General features: G+C 38.7%; 1 protein-coding gene across 1 annotated transcript in view; it reads left to right on the top strand.

Annotated features, from left to right (window-relative positions):
- LOC126190765 (cadherin-87A) overlaps positions 1-25,814 on the top strand; it is a 699,820-nt gene that overhangs the window by 505,935 nt on the left and 168,071 nt on the right. Inside the window, exons 8-11 of the mRNA XM_049931292.1 lie at positions 1,706-1,840; positions 11,294-11,486; positions 14,096-14,208; positions 15,087-15,284. Coding sequence (XP_049787249.1) covers positions 1,706-1,840; positions 11,294-11,486; positions 14,096-14,208; positions 15,087-15,284 — 639 coding nt within the window. The remainder of the gene's footprint in view (positions 1-1,705; positions 1,841-11,293; positions 11,487-14,095; positions 14,209-15,086; positions 15,285-25,814) is intronic.

Here is a 25,814-nt window from a genome sequence, read left to right as displayed (position 1 = left end):
TGTGGTAATGACACCTAACATACTATCTGTTCAAATTAATTGCCATCGCCAGACAGTGGTCAAGAGACAGCTTGGCCACCCAGCTGCTAAGCCTGCCTGTGCTTGATTTCAACAACTGTTTCACAGCCTTTGCTATCTGGATTCTTCTCACCAACACCAGTTTTCTCGAACTGAGCAAGTGAGAACTCTCTCCGCAACACATCCCTCCTTCTTGTAACCCCCTATCCTCCACTGCCTAGCCCTTCCCTGCTCCCACTCCAGCTCTAAATGTGCCTTGTGTCCCACCATTACACATCCATAGTCCTTTCACCTTCTCTACTTCTCTCCTTTACCCCTTGACATGCATAAATACTGAAAATCTTTGATAATCATCAAAAAAAATCAGAACTTGCAACTGCAAATAACTTAGATGGTACAGTTAGGTATAAGTGTAGAAGCATATATTAGTTATGTTGAGATCTAAAATATATACAGCAATGAGTATCCAACCTATGTGAACTTATTCATGTGCCGTCTGGTTCTGATTCATTGATGACACCTTTATCTGAAGTAATGGAGAGGACACCTTATCTACATTTCTCTCGAACGGTTTTTTTTTTTTTTTTTTTTTTTTTTTTTTTTTTTTTTTTTTTGGAGGGGGGGGGGGGGGCTGAGTGAAATAAATCTCAAAATATAATGAACATAGTTTTATGGAAGTAGCAGATCTGTGTACCAATTAGACAATCAGTTAAAGAAATTCCCTGTTCTGGTGAGAGCAATGTAAGTTTTTGAAGGCTTATTGTAATTGTCGGGCATTATCAACAGATTTCAGTGATCTTCCCCACACTTTGAATTCAGCTGAATATATGTGGTGATGATCTCCTTAGAAACACTGAAAATTTCAACATTTCTTTCCAAGTTATGACCCAAGAAGGTTCCGTTGTTGGATTCATCTTGAACAATGTACTAAATGTCATAGCCAGTTATTACATGGATTTGAATCAACAAACAGATGATGCCACTTGAACCATCATGTATTCCTCACAAGTTGGTGCAAAAGTTTCACTCTACCAATATCTCGCTCACATATTTTCCAATTCTCAAAGACTGTCCTCTGTACTTTGTTGATCTTGTATACCTGGATGAAATTTACTGAAGACGTATAGGTTAGCTACATCTTAGGTAATATTTCCAAGCTTCATGCAGACTCTTTGTCAGAACTTGAGACAATTAATCCAACAACTATTCAGAGAAAGAAATTAGGGATATGAGAGTTAAAGAGATAACTTGCAACTATTGGAGTACTCTATTTATTAATTTAAGCATTCTCTGTTTCATCAGTTGCAAACTGTGAAATGAACTTATTATAATCAGTTCATAATGTATTATAATAAGTTCATAATGTGAACATTCATGTTCTGTTTGCTAGCTGTTCTGCTCAACAGCAAGGATGAAAATTCTTACAATAAAAAATTGTCAGCCAATTGCTGTACAGCTGTGATACTTTATTCTTCTTGTATGTATCAAACTGTGGTCCTGTGTAGCACTTGTCATAAATCATCACCATAATACAGACTTTTGAGACTGGTGAGATTGGGGGTGTAGATTAATTCAGTAATCATAACTAATGATCAGCTACATAAATCAATTTGGCAAGATTAGATTAGCTTTCTTATCAGCAAAATCTAGCAAAGATTAATCTTTGTCCTGTTCTATTTCTTTTCAGTTTCCAGATTCCTGTGCCAAGTTCAGAGTTCTGCCATTGAATGCAAGTGAGAGAAGTTTCAGTGGAGCCATCGTCCTCCAGCAGGCGCTGGATTATTCAGAGCAGCAAATCTACCAAATACTGCTAGTTGCTAAGGTATTATAAGTCGTATCCAGGCTAGTTCCTAATCACTATTTTAGTTTGAGCCTAGTAAGGTGATATTTAATGTGTAATGAGTCACCTGTTGTCTGAGTGTATTTAACATGCTGAGTGCTGACTATTAATTATCTTTTAGCCTACCTTAATGTGTGGCTGCAAGTGCTAACTGTGAGTCAACTCAAATGAAATGAGTTTCTGTGTACAGCCATTGTGATTAAAAATCAAGTCATTTTATTGATGGTGGGCCTTAAAGCATTTTTATTTATAAAGAATAAGCTGTTCATCACAATTTAGGCAGTAGTAATGTGATTAATGAGATTTCTTCTGTCAAATGCAAACTCTCAACTATTTTGTTAGCCTTGTTTTCTTCTCATGGACTACTATTGCCTCTGGATTCACGCATAAGTGATTGGCGTTAGTGACTATGAGGTAGTTGTAACAGCAAGTATTGCCAGACCTCCAAGGGGCAACTAAAATAAGTAGAAAGATTTACTGTATATTCTCACTTAACTAGATAAAAAGGCAATAATGTTTTGTCTCTAGGAAGAAATTAGACATTTAGCTCTGGGCAGGAGCATGTAAAAAGCCTGTGACGCTAGCTTTGAGGACCAAGCATTGGACATGCAAGTACCTAATAAAACAGTTTATGCTTCCAGAGGTGCTCCATGATATACAGTCTCCATATAGAAACTTTTAAAGAAACAGTGACCACTGCACAATAGGTGTAAAACAAAGCATAGGACTCTGAGAGAGATCCTAAATGAAACACATTTGTATGTTATTAAAAAAAATGCAATATGTTACCAGCAACTATTGTAATAGCATTTTATTGAAAGACCTTTCACAAAACTCAGAGAAGTTCTCATCATATGAAAGCCCATTAGTGACACAAAAGTTAGTGTCCAGACACTCACAGGTAATGCAGGAACCAAGAATGAGGGTTGCAAAGGAAAAATAGAAATTCTGAGCTCTGTTTACAAATGGTACTTTACAAGGTAGACACTGAAGGGCTGCCCAATTTAATACTTGCACCACTGAAGAATGAGTGATAGGGCAATTAGTGTAAGTAGTGTTGAGAAACAGCTGAAATAACTAACTTGAATGAAGACCCATGCCATGATGAAATCCTTCTCAGATAGTATATAGAATTTTCAGCTGAGTGAGCCCTTCCCTTAACCATAATATGCTGTAGATTCCTTGACAAAAATCTGTGTTCAGTTGCTGGGAAAGAACACAGGCTACACCCATTCACAAGAAGTAGCTTAAACAAAATGACATCATCCAGGCCAAGCACCATGGATACTAGGATCAATAGACATGCAAACTCAACTCACTTTTCTCTAACATGACATCCAGAAAGATGGATTAAGACTATCAGGTGGATGCAATATTTCTTGACTTCTGGAAAGCATTTGACTCAATACCATACTAACACTTAATAATGAAATTGTGATCGTATGTGATATGTAATAAATTTTTCACTGGACTGAAGATTTCCTGGTAGGTTCCACATATGTAGGTGCAAATTCAGATATCCTAAGGGATGTTCACTATTCATACTGTTATTAGTGATCCCACTGAAAACATGACCAGTAACCTCAAACTTTTTTCCAGATGATACAGTTATTTAATGAAGTATTCAGTTAGATCTTAATGAGATTTCAAATGGGTGCAAAGACTAGCAAATTGTTTTAAATGTTCAGAAATATGAAACTGTGCAGACCACAAAATGCAAAAACATAATATCCCTCAGTTTCAGAATCAATAAATCACAATTGTAATGAGTCAGTGCTTAAAAGTAACTGATTGTACATAATATCCTTCCCAGAATATTGCTAAATTGTGTGTGGTCAATGTCAAACAAGTGTAACTGTGGTAACATATACAAAAAATGGAGCAGGGTTTTTTGACACAGGGGACAGCACCACAAAAATGCTAAAAAATCTAACTGACAGATGAATGATGAGAGACAGTACGCTACGAAAGCCTACTTATGAAGTCTGAACAATTGACAAAAAGTTAGGAGTTTAGGAATATACTACAGCCCCTGGGTAACATTTCAGTAGGGTCCATGAAGACAATACTGGACTATTTCAGCATACACTCAGGCAATTAAGCAGTCATTCTTCCGACAATTGATATGCAAATGGAACTGTAAAAGACCTAAAATGTAGTACAGTGGGAATTACCCTTTGCCATTCACTTTACAGTATTTTGTACAGAATGGATGTAGTTGATAGGTGAACAAAGAAACCTGCTTTCAGTTCATTTTTCTTCAGAGTGACCAATGTCTTGTCCCTTATTCTTGCCTGAGTGAACGTTCTCTCTAAACGATGGAGATCTGATGGAGCCACCACTTGTTTGCGTGTAATACTGTGTAAATATTTTTCCATAATATGTATAACCCCCCCCCATGAACCATGGACCTTGCCATTGGTGGGGAGGCTTGCGTGCCTAAACGATACAGATAGCCGTACCGTAGGTGCAATCACAACAGAGGGGTATCTGTTGAGAGGCCAGACAAACGTGTGGTTCCTGAAGAGGGGCAGCAGCCTTTTCAGTAGTTGCAGGGGCAACAATCTGGATGATTGACTGATCTGGCCTTGTAACACTAACCGAAATGGCCTTGCTGTTCTGGTACTGCGAACGGCTGAAAGCAAGGGGAAACTACAGCGTAATTTTTCCTGAGCGCATGCAGCTCTACTGTATGATTAAATGATGGTGGCGTCCTCTTGGGTAAAATATTCCGGAGGTAAAATAGTCCCCCATTCGGATCTCCGGGCGGGGACTCCTCGAGAGGACGTCGTTATCAGAAGAAAGAAAACTGGGGTTCTAAAGATCGGAGCGTGGAATGTCAGATCCCTTAATCGGGCAGGTAGGCTAAAAAATTTAAAAAGGGAAATGGATAGGTTAAAGTTAGATATAGTGGGAATTAGTGAAGTTCAGTGGCAGGAGGAACAAGACTTTTGGTCAGGTGAATACAGGGTTATAAATACAAAATCAAATAGGGGTAATGCAGGAGTAGGTTTAATAATGAAGAAAAAACTAGGAGTACGGGTAAGCTACTACAAACAGCATAGTGAACGCATTATTGTGACCAAGATATACACGAAGCCCACACCTATTACAGTAGTACAAGTTTATATGCCAACTATCTCTGCAGATGACAAAGAAATTGATGAAATGTATAATGAGATAAACAAAACTATTCAGGTAGTGAAGGGAGATGAAAATTTAATAGTCATGGGTGACTGGAATTTGAGAGTAGGAAAAGGGAGAGAAGGAAACATAGTAGGTGAATACGGATTGGGGCTAAGAAATGATAGAGGAAGCGGCCTGGTAGAATTTTGCACAGAGCATAACTTAATCATAGCTAACACTTGGTTCAAGAATCATGAAAGAAGGTTGTATACATGGAAGAACCCTGGAGATACTGAAAGGTATCAGATAGATTATATAATGGTAAGACAGAGATTTAGGAACCAGGTTTTAAAATGTAAGACATTTCCAGGGGCAGATGTGGACCACAATCTGTTGGTTATGAACTGTAGATTAAAACTGAAGAAACTGCAGAAAGGTGGGAATTTAAGGAGATGGGACCTGGATAAACTGAAAGAACCAGAGGTTGTAGAAAGTTTCAGGGAGAGCATAAGGGAACAATTGACAGGAATGGGGGAAGAAAATACAGTAGAAAAAGAATGGGTAGCTTTGAGGGATGAAATAGTGAAGGCAGCAGAGGATCAAATAGGTAAAAAGATGAGGGCTAGTAGAAACCCTTGGGCAACAGAAGAAATATTGAATTTAATTGACGAAAGGAGAAAATATAAAAATGCAGTAAATGAAGCAGGCAAAAAGGAATACAAACGTCTAAAAAATGAGATCAACAGGAAGTGCAAAATGGCTAAGCAGGGATGGCTAGAGGACAAATTTATGGATGTAGAGGCTTATCTCACTAGGGGTAATATAGATACTGCCTACAGGAAAATTAAAGAGATCTTTGGAGAAAGGAGAACCACTTGCATGAATATCAAGAACTTTGATGGAAACCCAGTTCTAAGCAAAGAAGGGAAAGTAGAAAGGTGGTAGGAGTATATAGAGGGTCTATACAAGGGCGATGTACTTGAGGACAATATTATGGAAATGGAAGAGGATGTAGATGAAGATGAAATGGGAGATATGATACTGCGTGAAGAGTTTGACAGAGCACTGAAAGACCTGAGCCGAAACGAGGCCCCAGGCGTAGACAACATTCCACTAGAACTACTGACAGACTTGGAAGAGCCAGTCCTGACAAAACTCCACCATCTGGTGAGCAAGACATATGAGACAGGCGAAATACCCTCAGACTTCAAGAAGAATATAATAATTCCAATCCCAAAGAAAGCAGGTGTTGACAGATGTGAAAATTACCGAACTATCAGTTTAATAAGTCACAGCTGCGAAGTACTAATGCGAATTCTTTACAGACGAATGGAAAAACTGATAGAAGCCAACCTCAGGGAAGATCAGTTTGGATTCTGGAGAAATGTTGGAACACGTGAGGCAATACTGACCTACGACTTATCTTAGAAGAGAGATTAAGGAAAGGCAAACCTACATTTCTAGCATTTGTAGACTTAGAGAAAGCTTTTGACAATGTTGACTGGAATACTCTCTTTCAAATTCTGAAGGCGGTAGGAGTAAAATACAGGGAGCGAAGGGCTATTTACAGTTTGTACAGAAACCAGATGGCAGTTATAAGAGTCGAGGGGCATGAAAGGGAAGCAGTGGTTGGGAAGGGAGTGAGACAGGGCTGTAGCCTATCCCTGATGTTATTCAATCTGTATACTGAGCAAACAGTAAAGGAAACAAAAGAAAAATTTGGAGTAGGAATTAAAATCCATGGAGAAGAAATAAAAACTTTGAGGTTCGCCGATGACATTGTAACTCTGTCAGAGACAGCAAAGGACCTGGTAAAGCAGTTGAACGGAATGGACAGTGTCTTCAAAGGAGGTTATAAGATGAATAACATCAAAAGCAAAATGAGGATAATAGAATGTAGTCGAATTAAGTCAGGTGACGCTGAGGGAATTAGATTAGGAAATGAGACACTTAAAGTAGTAAAGAAGTTTTGCTATTTGGGGAGCAAAATAACTGATGATGGTCGAAGTAGAGAGGATATAAAATGTAGACTAGCAAAGGCAAGGAAAGCGTTTCTGAAGAGGATAAATTTCTTAACATCGAGTTTAGATTTAAATGTCAGGAAGTCGTTTCTGAAAGTATTTGTATGGAGTGTAGCCATGAATGGAAGTGAAACGTGGATGATAAATAGTTTAGACAAGAAGAGAATAGAAGCTTTCGAAATGTGGTGCTACAGAAGAATGCTGAAGATTAGATGGGTAGATCACATAACTAATGAGGAGGTATTGAATAGAATTGGGGAGAACAGGAACTTGTGGCACAACTTGACTAGAAGAAGGGATCGGTTGGTAGGACATGTTCTGAGACATCGATGGATCACCAATTTAGTATTGGAGGGCAGCGTGGATGGTAAAAATCGTAGAGAGAGACCAAGAGATGAATATACTAAGCAGATTCAGAAGGATGTAGGCTGCAGTATGTACTGGGAGATGAAGAAGCTTGCACAGGATAGAGTAGCATGGAGAGCTGCATCAAACCAGTATCAGGACCTAAAACCACATCAACAACAACATGTATAATTAGCATTTTCAACCATTTAACAGTGTTTTGCGGAACTAAACAATGTGAAAGGATTTGGCTGACTAATCAATTCCACACATGCTGTTGCAACAGTCTGACACTGCATTAGGTTTTGAGGAAACTTTGTTATTTTGATTAATAACTTTGGCAATTTCATCATGGTGTGTGTTAGAAGTGGTAAGACTTCTCTTTTGGCATTGCACTTGCAAACATCTAAATTGTAATTTCTTTTCTGTGAGAGAACATATTTGGCAGTGCTACAAAATTATAAAAAAATATTTTATGTGAAGCCCATATCATTTTTCAAATAGGCTTCTATCAAGTACAAAACAATTCCAGATGCTCAGCTTGTCTCTCCTTTTTGTTTTTTCCTCTGATTTGTTGCAGTAAATTTTTATTGTCAGAGCTGCTCTGTTAACTTCACAAAATTTACAAATTTTCACATCATACTTGTGATTCTAGTGTTAGATATACTGCCTGAAAACAGATTTGTTGATGCAGGGCTTCTTGGTTGGAACATAATTATTGCTTATAATGACATAGAAATGGAACATAACTTTTCTAATTTTATAGTCAGTCATAGGTTGAAATGAGTTGACTGAAAAGTAAAGATATCTCAATAACCGATAAAATCTACTCCTTCTCATAACAGATCACAAAAATATAAAGGGTAGGAAGGACCTGTATTTCAATAACTTTCTGTTAATGACAAACAATAATGCCACCTGTGGAGGAACACATCTTCATAAAAACATCAACCGTATCCCTCCATCTTAGGAGTCTGATTGATCTTCCTCTCTCACATTTTTATATTTCCTGTCTTGCATGTAGAGCTGTTTGTTCAACTAATAATGCTAATAATTCAAGGAGCTCTTCAGGGGAAAAAATCAACAAATACATCAATAACATTAAATGCGAACATTTTTAGGTTAGACTTTACTGTGACTGTTACTGACATTAAATGAAACAGCAAGTTTACTGTTACCAGTCACCATTTTAGATAATTCATCACACCAACAGCTTGTACCCCTTGTCAGCTTAAAACTACTGGCACAAATATATATCTAACTGCATATTTTATAGCATTAAGCAATGTATTACCTCAACCTTTAGGCAGCTAATATATGCAACATGTAATCTTAAGACTCCTTGCCATGTAAATGTTTGCTCTCATATAATCACTCTTTCCTCTCTCTCTCTCTCTCTCTTCAAAGAGTGTCATCTATGTATGATTTTACTGGTGTAGCCAATATGATCATTGTACTTCAAGTCTGTAACATTTCACCTAATTGTTATTAACAAGTATGAAGTCTAAGCCATTTTAACATTTCACCTGATTGTATAAACGAGTACAAATGTTTAGCTGTTTTAACTTTTCAAAATTGGATTTATATACCACCTGAAGTACACACACATATATTCGACACCTCAAAACAAACACCTCCAAATGCTTTAAACAATTATTCTGTAATAATGTTGTTACGATGTATATTCTTTGTACTTTGTGATTATGTCTTCTCTTCTGCTATACGAACCTTGCACCCAGCTGATTCCAGACGCCATATTTGTTTACAAATGTGGCAGTATACATGTGATGTGTTACGACAGCAAAAGGAACCTGTGACCACTGGAGGTACTATAGTTTACTTATTAAAGTTTACCATTAGACATCAGTTTAATTTTTTGTCAAAAGTAATCCTAAACCATATTCTGAAATAGTGTCTTGTTTCTCCACTAGGCAGTGCCACAAGTTCTTCCAAAAATCGTAACAGAACACACACACAAATGTAATACTAACTAATGTAAATCCACCCGATGATGGAGGTTTAAACCTACGAAACGCATCGTGGAAATAAATAAAACGGTGACTGGTAACAGTAAACGTGTTGTTTCATTTAACATCAATAACACCTATTAGCTGAACATAAATACTGATGGATTGTTAAGAACTTCTCTCCATATCTCAATGCTGTTTGTATTACCTGTTACTGGACCAACATAATCATCTTTTTCGCTGTATTCACTGTCATCTGGTTCTGAATACTTGTCATAATGCTTGCTTGAAGATGGTTTGTTGACACTCATTGCAGTCTGATTCATTCATATTAAATATCTGTTCAAGTTCTACTTCACGTAGCTTTTATTATGACTGGCAGTTTTGTAGTAAAACTGACCAAAACAACTATAAACATCAGTGAACCACCTGCAATGAAGACTAGAACAACTACTGATGCATAGCAACAAGTACATGTAGTGCAGACCTGTTCTCAAATACATCTTAAAAGAACAAGCTGGGAATGAATTGTTATTGGACAGACTTTCAACTCCCTATACTGATTATGAGATAATATTACAAGTTTTACTATCCCACCAAAAGAGAACTTTTTACTTACAACTACGCAAATGGACTGCAAATGATACGATGAATAAAACAGCATAAACTGCTTAACAGTTCTGTTAATTTCATTGAAGGTTGCCAGTGCTACCTATAGTTGCTTACATTTTCATGAAATTATATTTTCAACATCTCCCCATACTTTTTCAATAGACTAACTCCACCCTATTTCTGATGCTGTACTTAAGTGAAATGATTATTAAAAATCTTCAGAATTTCTGAATTATCAGTCACAGTGTAGTCACTCTATTTAGTTTCAGTACCATCTTATTCACTATTTTCTTGCCTCTCATTGTACTATACTCTATAATTTTAATTTTATTATCAGCAATATTAAAATGTATCAGTATGTGCAAATGTGTGAACCTTTCAATATCTCTTATTAATATATTGCAGTAATTTTTTTAGAAACATGCTCAAGAGGGTTGTTCAGCTAACAATTTTAAGCTAACATCTATCATTCTCATTGTGTCAAGATAGTATTTATCGTTCCCTCACTCACAGTTCCTTTTATATTTGTGAAACACGTGAACAAATTTGAGAACTTCAGAACAGTTACTCTATAAACTTCCTTTCTCTTTTCTTAATATAGAAATTTTCATACAGCTCTTTTCAACCTTGAAGTTTACAACTCCACAAATATCTCTTCTACACATACACTGAAACACTCAGGTATGCAGAGGCTTCTACTATTCACTTTCTTTCATATGTTCTCCTCTTTAATGAATTTATTTATTTGTTTATTTACTCATTCTCCAAAGACGAATGCAAGATTTGTTTCTGAGCCCCATGTTTCAGTAATGTGTAAACAATATTATCTTCAAAACTGATAAGAGTTACTAATAAACTTCCTCACTGGTGACCTGAACTGACTAACTGGAATCAAACTGTTATCAGCTCTTTTCATCCTACCATTTGCCCTGTGTCACATACCATTTTTAGGTTCAAAATTTGGTGGGATATATTGGTGCTATATTTTCCAAGGGCACTCCAGTAATTTATTTATTTTTTTTTTTATTTTTTTTTTTATTTTTTTCCCTCCCTCTCTTACTATATCAGTTAGATGTTCTATGCTTTCTCACCCTCTCACAGTTGCATTTCTGTTACTTGACAATCATAATTTAAAGATTTTTTTTGTGTTCTGTAAAACACATATGAGTGCACACACACAAACACACACACACACACACACACAAATATAATTTTGAAAGGGGCACTAAATTTCTCAACTCTTTGTGTATCTGTACACTGTCAAAAACTTCTTATAGGTTGTAAATATTCTGTCTTTCTGTATACCATTTTATATTTCACCATCATCTTTCAAGCTATATATATCATTTACTGTGTGCTTGCAGGATGGTCATTTCAAGAGCAGTACAGGAATGGAACTGAGAGTGGGTGATGTCCAGAACACTCCACCAGTGTTTCTTGGCTCTCTCACAGGTGTGGTAAAAGAAGATGCTCCCATTGGAACTCTTGTAATGACAGTCCAGGCTCGAGATGGTGATCGAGGACAGCCTAGGAAGGTTGTTTATGAATTAGTGACAAGTATGTACAATGTGCCCAGATATTTTATTCCCTTTGTTTATGGATAGTCAAAAATTGAATCTTTTGTTCTGCACAGGTATACACACAGTTATGAAATACATCCACCCGTGAAACAACTTTTTGGTTGTGGCAAAATCGTTACCCACCATATCCTGTCGAGCATAACTTGTGAAACGCAAGGATCATTTTTAGAGTCCCAATCTGGCACACAATTTTTGGTGTGTCAGAAAGTTTTATAACAATTTTCCATTTATTCAGATTCATTTAGTTTGTTATTAATACTGTCCTACATTTATATGTTTGATAACTTTCTGTTGTATTGCTACTATGCAAATAATGGATGCTGTTCATTACACAGAAGTTAGTTACATCTAATTTTAAGTCCTGATGCGGATGAACATTTTTATTTTGCTTACTATGTGCAAGGAAAGAATAGTCTGATGTCTGTCTGCAGTTCACCAGTAAAAAATGACCTGTTACAATTCCTGTGATGTATATCTCTTCTAGAAATCTAAGTATCAGCTAAATAGAGCTTGCACAGCAGCTCTGATCGAAGTTTTAGTAAATATACCAAGCAGTCATCTGCTAAAGTTGCTAAGATGTGTGTTGACAGAAACAATTTAGCATATTGGAATCTTAATTATATTAGTTTTTCTTCTTTGTTAAATACAATGATAACTTCCTTATGGAAGTAAAACATATTCCGGGATAAAATTTTCACTCTACAGTAGAGTGTGTGCTGATACAAAAATTCTTGTCAGATTAAAACTGTGTGCCGGACAAAGATTCAAACTGTGGACATTTGCCTTTCGTGAGCAAGTACTCTACCAACAGAGCTACCGAAGCATGACTTATGACATGTCCTCACAGCTTTACTTTCACCAGTACCTCATCTTCTGCCCTTCAAACTTCACAGAAGTTCTCCTGTAATACTTGTGGGACCAGTCCTCCTGGAGGAAAGGAAGTTTGAAAGGTAGGAGATGAGGTACTGGTGAAAGTAAAACTGTAAGGATGGGTCATAAAGCATCCTTGGGTAGCTCAGTTGGTGGAGGGCTTGGCCGTGAAAGGCAAAGGTTCTGATTTTGAGTCTCAATCTGGCACAAATTTTTAATTTGCCAAGAACTTTTGTAAAACATATTGCATTCACCAACAAAATACACATGCATTAGACTACTTTGACAGATGCTTCACTCATGACCAGAAGACACTAGTTTCAAAAATGCAATCCCTAAAGATATTCGATAATAGGAAAAGGAAGAGAAGGAAATGTAGTAGGTGAATATGGAATGGCTGTAAGGAATGAAAGAGAAAGCTGCCTGGTAGAATTTTGCACAGAGCATAACTTAATCATAGCTAACATTTGGTTCAAGAATCATGAAAGAAGGTTGTATACATGGAAGAAGCCTGGAGATACTGGAAGGTATAAGGAAGATTGTATAATGGTAAGACAGAGATTTAGGAACCAGGTTTTAAACTGTAAGACTTTTCCAGGGGCAGATGTGGACTTTGGCCACAATCAATTGGTTATGACTGTAGATTAAAACTGAAGAAACTGCAAAAAGGTGGGAATTTAAGGAGAGGAAGGGTTGGAGGTTAAGGTGGTTAATGGCAGAGAGCAAGAAGCAGCAAGCGCATGGGATAGGAATGTTGCACTGACGAGCTGTATGCATCATGATTTGGAGTAGTGGACTGGGTAGGAGAAGGAGACAGTGCAGAGAAAGAGAGAGACTGCAGAGAGGAGGGTGTGAGTATACAATTAATGCAGTAGAGAATGGGCTGATGGGGATAGTGATGGAGGGAGGTATTGGTCATGCTCTAGCAGCAATTGAATCCAGTAGTATTGCTAGATAGAAGGATGCACTGTAAGGATTGTCCTTACAGCACATCCGTCTGTCTATGAAGTTAAGAGAAACTGGGATTTAGAAGGAGGATCCAGATCACATGACATGGGATGTGAGGCAGCCATTGAAGTCACAATTGTTGTGCTCAGCTGTTTGTTTTACCAGTGAGTTGTCATCAGTGCTATTGGCCATAATTTGGCTGCGGTCATTCATTTAAGTAGACAGCTGATTTATTGGTGGTCATACTCATAAGAGGCTGTGAAGAAACTATAGCAGAGTGAGTGGTAATCAAGTAAGTTTTCATTAAGTACAGCATCTGAAAACCACATAAAATGCTGATAATAGCAAGTCATTTTGAAAAGTATGAAGAGTACACCAGGTAAAATTGTAAGATAGAAAGAAATATCCCATATATTCCCCTGCATACCTTTTCATCCACTCCCACTCCACAGTCTCCATGAATCTTCAGTCCCCCCCGCCCCCCCCCCCCCTGCCCACACACACACACACATATACACACACAAAAGCCTCTTCCTGGGCACCTGCTTGCAAACTGTCAGTGATGTCCTGGTCACATGGTAGTACACTTGTGTGTGTGTGTGTGTGTGTGTGTGTGTGTGTGTGTGTGTGTGAGCTAGAAAAAAGTGATACAAATTAGTTTCTTTGACAACTGCTCAATACAATTTAGTTAGATTTGTCTATACACCACCAATTAAATATACTGTTGTGTCCCAGTGAAGAGCCCAATGTATTTCTTTTATGTTATAGATCCATTAAACTACTTCCTGCTGGATCCTGAAACAGGAGAGCTGCGCACAGCAAAACCATTGGACAAAGAAGCTCTAGAGGATTCCACTGGTGTTTTGACACTTACTGTGAAAGTGAGCATATATTCTTTTGTGTAGAATTTTAACTGGTATTAAAAATATTTATTTTAGAATTTTCACAATAATAAAGATTATAGTTGTGAGTTTCTATATCTTAACTGCTCCTTAGTCGCATGTAGCAAAAGAGCCATTTTCGTCAACATTGAAACAGTTAAAGATGAAATCTGTACATTTTGCTTTTATTTTAGAATAACAGTTAAACTTGTAATGTGGTTGTAAATATATCTATCATTCCTTACAGAGGTGTTAATATCATACAATTCAAATATAAGTTCTTAATGAACTACATTGGTAAAACATTTCAATGTAAAATGCACCTACTGGGATTTCACTGTATAGTGAAATTATATATAATTTGTAAATAGAACACAGAATACTACCATAACCACTGAAGTCATTTTGCAACACAGCTGTGAGAATTGTCAGAAATAAAATTTTTCAGAGAGTATACTAAAGTTGGTCTAGATATGTTTCACCTTGTTTTGACCTTCAACTATGTGGTGTGATTTGGGTTGTTAAGTCCAAAAAAATGTATTATTTGGTAGGTGATACCGAGTGTCAATTTTTTCCTGCAAAGAATACTCATTCTGTGATGCAGCTTCTAGTTTTGCAATAATTAATGATGGTTATAATAACATTAGTAATAAACTGTATACAAGAAATTTAGATCTTATTTAGGGCTCTGGAATCATAGACCTGGTAATAAGTTTAAATACAGTGTTGACAGTGTTGATAAACTGGGAGACTTATGTAACTAACTTACAATTTGTGAATAATCATGTATTCTTTCACAGTGTTTGATTTTTTGACCTTTGGACCTATGTATATCTGAAGTGAATCAAAACTAAGATATGTCTTTTTTTATTAAAAAGGCTCGAGAAGTTGTGAAGGATATAAGTGAAAATGATCCACTAACAGTAACCACGGCAAAAGTTACAGTCACTATAAAGGATGTTAATGATGAGGCTCCAAGGTTTAATAGCCGTGAATACAGCATTACAATCCCTGAAAATGTGCCAGAAGGAACACCACTGCCGCACTTGGATATGCATGTGGAAGACCCTGACGTGGTAAGTGGGTTAAGAAAAATAGTATATAGTTTCAAGTGTTGGTTCATTCTGATATTTTTCATGGGCTTGTCCACTGTTCTTTATAAAATAAGCAACTCAAAAAAACTTTGTCCGTGCATTGTTTGAAATCTTGGTAATGTTTTCAGTCTTGTTTATTGCCTATCACCTGCTCGGTGGCACAACTGTGCAGTGTAAATAACTACTGTTACTTTGTCCATCATTTGTACCCAGGACTTTCCATTATCATACTACTCTATAAAATATTTTTTTATCTTATCCAGTTGTTGTTACAGCTAGTAAAAACAATATTAATTTTCTCATAAATAACACACTAATTATTTTGTGGATTAAATGGTGGCTGGTTCAAGGTATGAGAGCTTACTGGTTAGCACTTTACTGACCTTACATCAGTGGTTTCTCATTCAGATTTGCAGGTTTCTCAAGAAACAACAAATAAAATGTTTATTCTGTCCATCTCAGTTGAGTGTAAACATTGCCGAATTCTGTATATAATAATCTCAGACTACGGGGACAATGAATACACAAGGTTCCTTGTCAGTGTTGGGAATCATACATCTGCTGAGTGTTGCACCATTAAAGGTAGATGCAAAAAACACTGATGCATCGTAAGAGTAGATCAGTCAGAAAAAGGTATTGTTGCCAACTATTATCCAGGTACAGGGCACAACATGAAAAGCATATAGACCAATGCTCTGTCAGTCACATCAAGTTATTGAGACTTCAATATTAAAGATGCATTCAGCATTTATATATGTCTACATTGTAAAAAATCCAAACTTAGGACATCTGCCTCCATCTGCTTCTCCTGAGTGAAAATTAAAGATTAATAATATACTCAAAACAGCAATTCAAATGAAGTGACAAGATGTGATTAAAAGATTCACCGAGACATTGAAAATATCTGATCAACCACCTGCAGGTTACCTTCATCTCCAAGCATGTCATATTCCCACCCTCGCTTCATGTTAGTGTTTACTGCAGAGGCAGTGGCTCTTACACAAGGCCTTCAGTTCATCAAGCTTGGACTGTACAAAATATTGATCATATTTGACTTAAGTGTACTGTCAGCTCTCAACACCCCAGAAACTTGAAGGGACTAAGATGTTCATCTTATGAAAGTAATGCATAATGCATATGGTAGTTAAGCTACAAGGGTATGGAACCCCAGTAAACTTTCTCATGATTCCTTAACACCAAGGCCTCCATCAAAGCAAGTATGTGAACATCCTATAAGATATGTTGCTTAGTCTCCATAATTGTATTATATCACAGGAGAACATAATGATTTGTATCAGTACTGTAGGAAGTAACTTGTGTTTTAACAGTGCAGGTGTACATGGGCGGCACCTAGTGCTGCCCTCCAGTGACCCTTCTATCTGAGCTTTCTGGAATAAAATATAGCCAACTGTTATCTGGACTTTGCACAGTCTTGGTGAATATTAGAATCCCTCTTGTAGTGTGGAAGGTTACTTGCTATCTCAACTGGAATTAGCATGTGCTATCACGCCTTACATGAGGCATCACTACCAACTCCATACTTTGTGGGAAAAAGCAAGCAAGCTGATATACTTAACTTAGTTCTCGATGTTTTTGTTGGCGTTGAAACCACATGGTTGTCTTTTCCAAGTTCATAACTTCCGCCATGCAGTTCAGGGCATAATGGATCTATCTTATCACAAATAAAATGCTGGTCATAAATTTAGTAGAATTCTCTAATTTTTTCAGTTAGTGTGTTTACTTAACTCAATATGATATACGTTCCACCATAATCATCACTACTATGCAATACTACAACTTAATGCACTTAACAAAAGTATGTCTGTGCTCTGTAACATCCAAATAATGTATCTTCGTCTGGCTTGTTCATACCAGACATGGCACACTTAGTCCAATCATTAATAAGTTTACAGTTTAACATCCATACATAGGTGACAAATGAAAAAGATGCGAAACAGATGTTGTTGGTTTTCACACAATACTTCTGCTTTTATGTAATGATCAGTAATAATTTATCATTCCCGTCTTTAACAGTACTTTAACATGAACTTAGAAATTGTTTTTAAAACTTTATTGCAAAGTCACATTTTAATGCTTACTTTTCTTTGAAAGTGACTTTCTAAGATTTGTATATTAAATTTGTGTTGTAAAAATCCCAATAAAATTCTTTGATCAACACCTGTGAAAACTGTGTTCTGGTATTCTGAGTAACAAAGCTATTTAAATATTTCATGTTTCGATAATAGCTCAACACATCAAGTTTGACAAAATTTAAAGTGCACTTTAACTACACCATCACAATACATATAATCACTAATGAAATTAATCATAAATAATCCCTCACAGTTTTGGAAGAATAGTGTTGTCCGCACCTACAACACCAGAGGAAGCTGTCAGTGGCTCAGAAAGGAGTTCAATATGCAGCAACAAATATTTATGATCATTTGCCCAGTAACATAAAATGTCTTACAGCTAGCAAGGCAACTTTTAAACCTAAACTAAGCTCATTTCTCCTTCTATTCCATTGACAAATTTCTATTTATAAACTGATAACCTGCAAACAAAATAATTTTTAAGTTTAGTTGCATGAGTAGGACTAAAAAAGAAAGTGTTCATATATTCTACATCTATATCTATACTGTGCAAACCATCGTGAAGTGCATGGCAGAGGTTTTGTCCATTGCACCAGTTACTAGCGTTTCTTCCCATTCCATTCACATATGGAGTGTGCCCCCCCCCCCCCCCCCCCCCCCCCCATGAACCATGGACCTTGCCGTTGGTGGGGAGGCTTGCGTGCCTCAGCGATACAGATAGCCGTACCGTTGGTACAACCACAACGGAGGGGTATCTGTTGAGAGGCCAGACAAACGTGTGGTTCCTGAAGAGGGGCAGCAGCCCTTTCAGTAGTTGCAAGGGCAACAGTCTGGATGATTGACTGATCTGGCCTTGTAACAATAACCAAAACGGCCTTGCTGTGCTGGTACTGCGAACGGCTGAAAGCAAGGGGAAACTACGGCCGTAATTTTTCCCGAAGGCATGCAGCATTACTGTATGATTAAATGATGATGGCGTCCTCTTGGGTAAAATATTCCGGAGGTAAAATAGTCCCCCATTCGGATCTCCGGGCGGGGACTACTCAAGAGGACGTCGTTATCAGCAGAAAGAAAACTGGCATTCTACGGATCGGAGCGTGGAATGTCAGATCCCTTAATCGGGCAAGTAGGTTAGAAAATTTAAAAAGGGAAATGGATAGGTTAAAGTTAGATATAGTGGGAATTAGTGAAGTTCGGTGGCAGGAGGAACAAGACTTCTGGTCAGGTGAATACAGGGTTATAAACACAAAGTCAAATAGGGGTAATGCAGGAGTAGGTTTAATAATGAATAGGAAAATAGGAATGCGGGTAAGCTACTACAAACAGGATAGTGAACGCATTATTGTGGCCAAGATAGATACGAAGCCCACACCTACTACAGTAGTACAAGTTTATATGCCAACTAGCTCTGCAGATGATGAAGAAATTGAAGAAATGTATGATGAAATAAAAGAAATTATTCACATAGTGAAGGGAGACGAAAATTTGATAGTCATGGGTGACTGGAATTTGAGAGTAGGAAAAGGGAGAGAAGGAAACATAGTAGGTGAATATGGATTGGGGCTAAGAAATGAAAGAGGAAGCCGCCTGGTAGAATTTTGCACAGAGCACAACTTAATCATAGCTAACACTTGGTTTAAGAATCACGATAGAAGGTTGTATACATGGAAGAACCCTGGAGACACTAAAAGGTATCAGATAGATTATATAATGGTAAGACAGAGATTTAGGAACCAGGTTTTAAATTGTAAGACATTTCCAGGGGCAGATGTGGACTCTGACCACAATCTATTGGTTATGACCTGTAGATTAAAACTGAAGAAACTGCAAAAAGGTGGGAATTTAAGGAGATGGGACCTGGATAAACTGAAAGAACCAGAGGTTGTACAGAGTTTCAGGGAGAGCATAAGGGAACAATTGACAGGAATGGGGGAAAGAAATACAGTAGAAGAAGAATGGGTAGCTTTGAGGGATGAAATAGTGAAGGCAGCAGAGGATCAAGTAGGTAAAAAGACAAGGGCTAGTAGAAATCCATGGGTAACAGAAGAAATATTGAATTTAATTGATGAAAGGAGAAAATATAAAAATGCAGTAAATGAAGCAGGCAAAAAGGAATACAAACGTCTCAAAAATGAGATCGACAGGAAGTGCAAAATGGCTAAGCAGGGATGGCTAGAGGACAAATGTAAGGATGTAGAGGCGTATCTCACTAGGGGTAAGATAGATACTGCCTACAGGAAAATTAAAGAGACTTTTGGAGATAAGAGAATCACTTGTATGAACATCAAGAGCTCAGATGGAAACCCAGTTCTAAGCAAAGAAGGGAAAGCAGAAAGGTGGAAGGAATATATAGAGGGTCTATACAAGGGCGATGTACTTGAGGACAATATTATGGAAATGGAAGAGGATGTAGATGGAGATGAAATGGGAGATACGATACTGCGTGAAGAGTTTGACAGAGCACTGAAAGCCCTGAGTCGAAACAAGGCCCCCGGAGTAGACAACATTCCATTGGAACTACTGACGGCCTTGGGAGAGCCAGTCCTGACAAAACTCTACAATCTGGTGAGCAAGATGTATGAAACAGGCGAAATACCCTCAGACTTCAAGAAGAATATAATAATTCCAATCCCAAAGAAAGCAGGTGTTGACAGATGTGAAAATTACCGAACAATCAGTTTAATAAGCGACAGCTGCAAAATACTAACACGAATTCTTTACAGACGAATGGAAAAACTAGTAGAAGCCGACCTCGGGGAAGATCAGTTTGGATTCCGTAGAAATACTGGAACACGTGAGGCAATACTGACCTTACGACTTATCTTAGAAGAAAGATTAAGGAAAGGCAAACCTACGGTTCTAGTATTTGTAGACTTAGAGAAAGTTTTTGACAATGTTGACTGGAATACTCTCTTTCAAATTCTAAAGGTGGCAGGGGTAAAATACAGGGAGCGAAAGGCTATTTACAATTTGTACAGAAACCAGATGGCAGTTATAAGAGTCGAGGGACATGAAAGGGAAGCAGTGGTTGGGAAGAGAGTGAGACAGGGTTGTAGCCTCTCCCCGATGTTATTCAATCTGTATATTGAGCAAGCAGTAAAGGAAACAAAAGAAAAATTCGGGGTAGGTATTAAAATCCATGGAGAAAAAATAAAAACTTTGAGGTTCGCCGATGACATTGTAATTCTTTCAGAGACAGCAAAGGACTTGGAAGAGCAGTTGAACGGAATGGATGGTGTCTTGAAGGGAGGATATAAGATGAACATCAACAAAAACAAAACGAGAATAATGGAATGTAGTCGCATTAAGTCGGGTGATGTTGAGGGTATTAGATTAGGAAATGAGACACTTAAAGTAGTAAAGGAGTTTTGCTATTTGGGGAGCAAAATAACTGATGATGGTCGAAGTAGAGAGGATATAAAATGTAGACTGGCAATGGCAAGGAAAGCATTTCTGAAGAAGAGAAATTTGTTAACATCGAGTATAGATTTAAGTGTCAGGAAGTCATTTCTGAAAGTATTTGTATGGAGTGTAGCCATGTATGGAAGTGAAACATGGACGATAAATAGTTTGGACAAGAAGAGAATAGAAGCTTTCGAAATGTGGTGCTACAGAAGAATGCTGAAGATTAGATGGGTAGATCACATAACTAATGAGGAAGTATTGAATAGGATTGGGGAGAAGAGAAGTTTGTGGCACAACTTGACCAGAAGAAGGGATCGGTTGGTAGGACATGTTCTGAGGCATCAAGGGATCACCAATTTAGTATTGGAGGGCAGCGTGGAGGGTAAAAATCGTAGGAGGAGACCAAGAGATGAATACACTAAGCAGATTCAGAAGGATGTAGGTTGCAGTAGGTACTGGGAGATGAAGAAGCTTGCACGGGATAGAGTAGCATGGAGAGCTGCATCAACCAGTCTCAGGACTGAAGACCACAACAACAACAACAACATGGAGTGTGGAAAGAATGATTATACTTGCTGTAATTATACTACTCTTGTCCTCACGATCAACATGTGAGCAATACATAGAGGGTTGTAGTATGAGTGTTGGAACTTTAATAGAGGCAACTATTTATTTACAGCTTGTACAAAGTAGATACGTGCTTCAAAGTTTTACTGACCTTCAGAGTAGTCACCAGCATTGTGTATAACCTGTTGCCAGCGATGTGGAAGTCGTAGGATACTCTTAGCAGTGCCAGTTGTGTTGACAGTTTGAGCAGTTCGGTGTATTGCCCGACGAATTTGTAGCAGTTCTGAAGCGAATGCCATGAAGTGTTTCCTTCAGTTCATTTCCTTCTGTTCATTTTTGCAACACAACCTATGACCGGCTTAGAGTCAGAAGTGATGACACTTTCTGCAGGTCCTGGCCAACATTTTGCAGAACAATACTCAAGCACGTACAGTCCAAGCTGTTACTGATTTGTTTGACTGATGGGGCTGCTAAGTGCTATACCACCGACTGCACTCCCCTGACTTAAGGCCTCCTGAGTTCAACGCGATTTCTAAACTGAAGGAAACACTTCATGGCATTCACTTCAGAACTGCTACAAATTCATCAGGCAATAGACTGTGCAACTCTAACTGTCAACATAACTGGTACTGCTAAGAGTATCATATGACTTCCACATAGCTGACAACGGGTTATACACAATGCTGGTGACTACTCTGAAGGTCAGTAAAACTTTGAAACACATATCTACTTTGTACGAGGGTTATTCCAAAAGTAAGGTCCGATCGGTCGCGAAATGGAAACGACTATGAAAATCCGATAAAGCTTTGCACAGATGTGTTGGGTAGTGTCTCTAGTATAACCCCAGTTAGCATCACGTCGCTCTTCTCATTTCTGAGCTCGCAGTGAGTGCGTAAAGATGTCTAGAAAATAGTGTCTGCCGCCAAGTACGAGGGCCTGGTGAGAAATTTCGCCTGAAGCTATGCAGCCAACATTACATAACTGTCGTGCTGTTTCGTCTTCACGACAATTCTCAGCCGCATTCTGCAGGGGCAATGAAGATGCTCCTGCATCGTTTTCAAATGGAAATGTTAGATTACCCACAATACAGTCCGCAATTGTCTCCCCCTGAGTTTCATCTCTGGTCACATGAACCGCTGTCTTTGAAGACAACATTTTGACACAGACAACGAGGTGTAGGCCAGCGTGGAGAATTGGCGGAAAGCACTGGCGGCTGCCTTCTATGATGAGGCTATTGAAAAGTTGGTACAACGCTATGACAAAAGTCTAAGTCAGAACGGCGACTACGTAGAGAAGTAGCTGAAAGGTGTAGCTAATTGTTACAAGTAAAACATTTCTGATGTTCACTGTGGTTTCAATTTGGCAATCAGTCGGACCTTACTTTTGGAATAACCCTCGCACAAGCTGTAAATAAATAGTTGCCACTATTAAAGTTCCAACACTCGTATATGCCTAGAGTCATCATTTAAAACCAGTTTACTTCTATCTTCAAGAGTCTACCAGTTCAGTTTCTTCAAGATCTCTGTGACACTCTTCCATAGGTCAAACTAACCTGTGACCATTTGTGCTGCCCTCTTCTGTATATGTTCATTATCTGCTATTAGTCCTATTTGGTATGGGTACCATACACTTGATCAGTATTCTAGAATGGGTCACACAAGTGATTAATAAGCCTTGTAGAACCTTTGTAAGCCTTTGTAGACTGATTGCACTTCCCCAGTATTCTACCAACAGACTGAGGTCTTCCACTTGCTTTAACCATCGACTGGGCCTATGTGACCATTCCATTTCATATCCCTACAAAGCATTACACTCAAATAGTTATATTATAGATATAGGATACTATGTTTCTTCACTTTGTGAAGTGCAGAATTTTACACTTTTCAACATTCAAAGCAAGTTGCCAATCTTTGCACTATTTTGAGATCTTATCAAGATCTGACTGAATATTTATGTAGCTTCTTTCAGACAGCATTACATCATAGATAACTATGGTGCACATGAAGTTACTTATACATCTGACGATGACTCTCCATCCAAGATAACGTGCTGTGTCCTCTATCAAAAAGTCCTCAGTCTGGTCACAAATTTCATGTGATATCCCATGTTATTGTACTCCTGACAATAATCATAAGCATGGTACTGAGTCAGACGCTTTTTGGAAATTGAGAAACACTACACCTACCTGCCTGCCTTGATCTAAAGTTTTCAGACTGATGTTTTTGGAATCCGTGCTGGTTGGCATGGAGCAGGTCATTCTGTTCAAGATACCTCATTATGTTTGAGCTCAGAATGTGTACTAAGATACTACAATAAATCAAAATCAAGTATACTGGATGGTAGTTTTGTGGATCACTTCTTTCACCCTTCTTGTAGACAAGTGTGACCTGTGCATTTTTCCAAGAACTGGGCATGGTTTTTTGTTCAAGAGTCATAGCTTATATTTAGAAGAACAGCTAACTCAGTCACAAATTCTAGGGATTAAGTTGCACCTTGGAGCTTCGTTCAGCTTTATGGATTTCAGCTCTTTCTCAACTCCACTGACACTAATACTTATTTCATTCATCTTGACAACCAGGGTCCATGTCATCATGGAGTCTGTGCCACACACAAACCCTACAATGAGCTGTTACAAACTGTAATTGGGATTCATCTGGTCACAATTTTCCTGTTGTCTAGATGCCAACCAATATGGTATGAAAATTAAATTATGTCAATTTTCCTGGGTTTTCCTTTGTAATAGAACATTTGAAAACAGAGTGAAGGGTTTCAGCTTTTGCTTCGCTACTCTGTTTGATTTCCTTTATTGTTTTCTGTTGACTGGACAGTAACTTTAGTGCAACGAACAGCCTTTGGGTTTTGTGAAAGATCATTTGTCAATACTCCACTACAGTAGGCATTGAAGGCTTCGTGCATTGTACTCTTGATAGCCAAATGAGTTTTGTTGAGCATATCTCTATCTATCATCTTTTACTGTGTTTTACACTTATTATACAGTATTCTCTGTTCAGATACTTTTAGTGACTGTATACCATGGAGTGCACCTCCCATTATTAACTGTTCTACTGGGTACAGATCTATCCATTCCATGGCCAAGTGTTCTTTTAAACTTGAGCCATATTTCCTCTTCATGCTCCTACCCTGTGCCTAAAGTTTAAAGTTCCTCATTTAGATATGACACTACTGCTTTTTGTCTATTTTACCGAACATATGTATTTTTCTTCTTGTTTTAGTTGTGCTTTGTACACTGGTAATTAATGTTGCCACTACTGCATCATGGTCACTGATAGCAGTTTCAATGTGTACATCCTCAAAGAGGTCAGGTTTGTTTATTGCCATCAGATCTAGTATACACTCCTGGAAATTGAAATAAGAACACCGTGAATTCATTGTCCCAGGAAGGGGAAACTTTATCGACACATTCCTGGGGTCAGATACATCACATGATCACACTGACAGAACCACAGGCACATAGACACAGGCAACAGAGCATGCACAATGTCAGCACTAGTACAGTGTATATCCACCTTTCGCAGCAATGCAGGCTGCTATTCTCCCATGGAGACGATCATAGAGATGCTGGATGTAGTCCTGTGGAACGGCTTGCCATGCCATTTCCACCTGGCGCCGCAGTTGGACCAGCGTTCGTGCTGGACGTGCAGACCGTGTGAGACGATGCTTCATCCAGTCCCAAACATGCTCAATGGGGGACAGATCCGGAGATCTTGCTGGCCAGGGTAGTTGACTTACACCTTCTAGAGCACGTTGGGTGGCACGGGATACATGCGGACGTGCATTGTCCTGTTGGAACAGCAAGTTCCCTTGCCGGTCTAGGAATGGTAGAACGATGGATTCGATGACGGTTTGGATGTACCGTGCACTATTCAGTGTCCCCTCGACGATCACCAGTGGTGTACGGCCAGTGTAGGAGATCGCTCCCCACACCATGATGCCGGGTGTTGGCCCTGTGTGCCTCGGTCGTATGCAGTCCTGATTGTGGCGCTCACCTGCACGGCGCCAAACACGCATACGACCATCATTGGCACCAAGGCAGAAGTGACTCTCATCGCTGAAGACGACACGTCTCCATTCGTCCCTCCATTCACGCCTGTCGCGACACCACTGGAGGCGGGCTGCACGATGTTGGGGCGTGAGCGGAAGACGGCCTAACGGTGTGCGGGACCGTAGCCCAGCTTCATGGAGACGGTTGCGAATGGTCCTCGCCGATACCCCAGGAGCAACAGTGTCCCTAATTTGCTGGGAAGTGGCGGTGCGGTCCCCTACGGCACTGCGTAGGATCCTACGGTCTTGGCGTGCATCCGTGCGTCGCTGCGGTCCGGTCCCAGGTCGACGGGCACGTGCACCTTCCGCCGACCACTGGCGACAACATCGATGTACTGTGGAGACCTCACGCCCCACGTGTTGAGCAATTCGGTGGTACGTCCAC

This window comes from Schistocerca cancellata, chromosome 1, assembly GCF_023864275.1.
Source record: "Schistocerca cancellata isolate TAMUIC-IGC-003103 chromosome 1, iqSchCanc2.1, whole genome shotgun sequence".
Taxonomy (NCBI): Eukaryota; Metazoa; Arthropoda; class Insecta; order Orthoptera; family Acrididae; genus Schistocerca; species Schistocerca cancellata.
The sequence above is the reverse complement of the archived record's forward strand: the minus strand, read 5'-3'. Positions and strand labels throughout refer to the sequence as shown.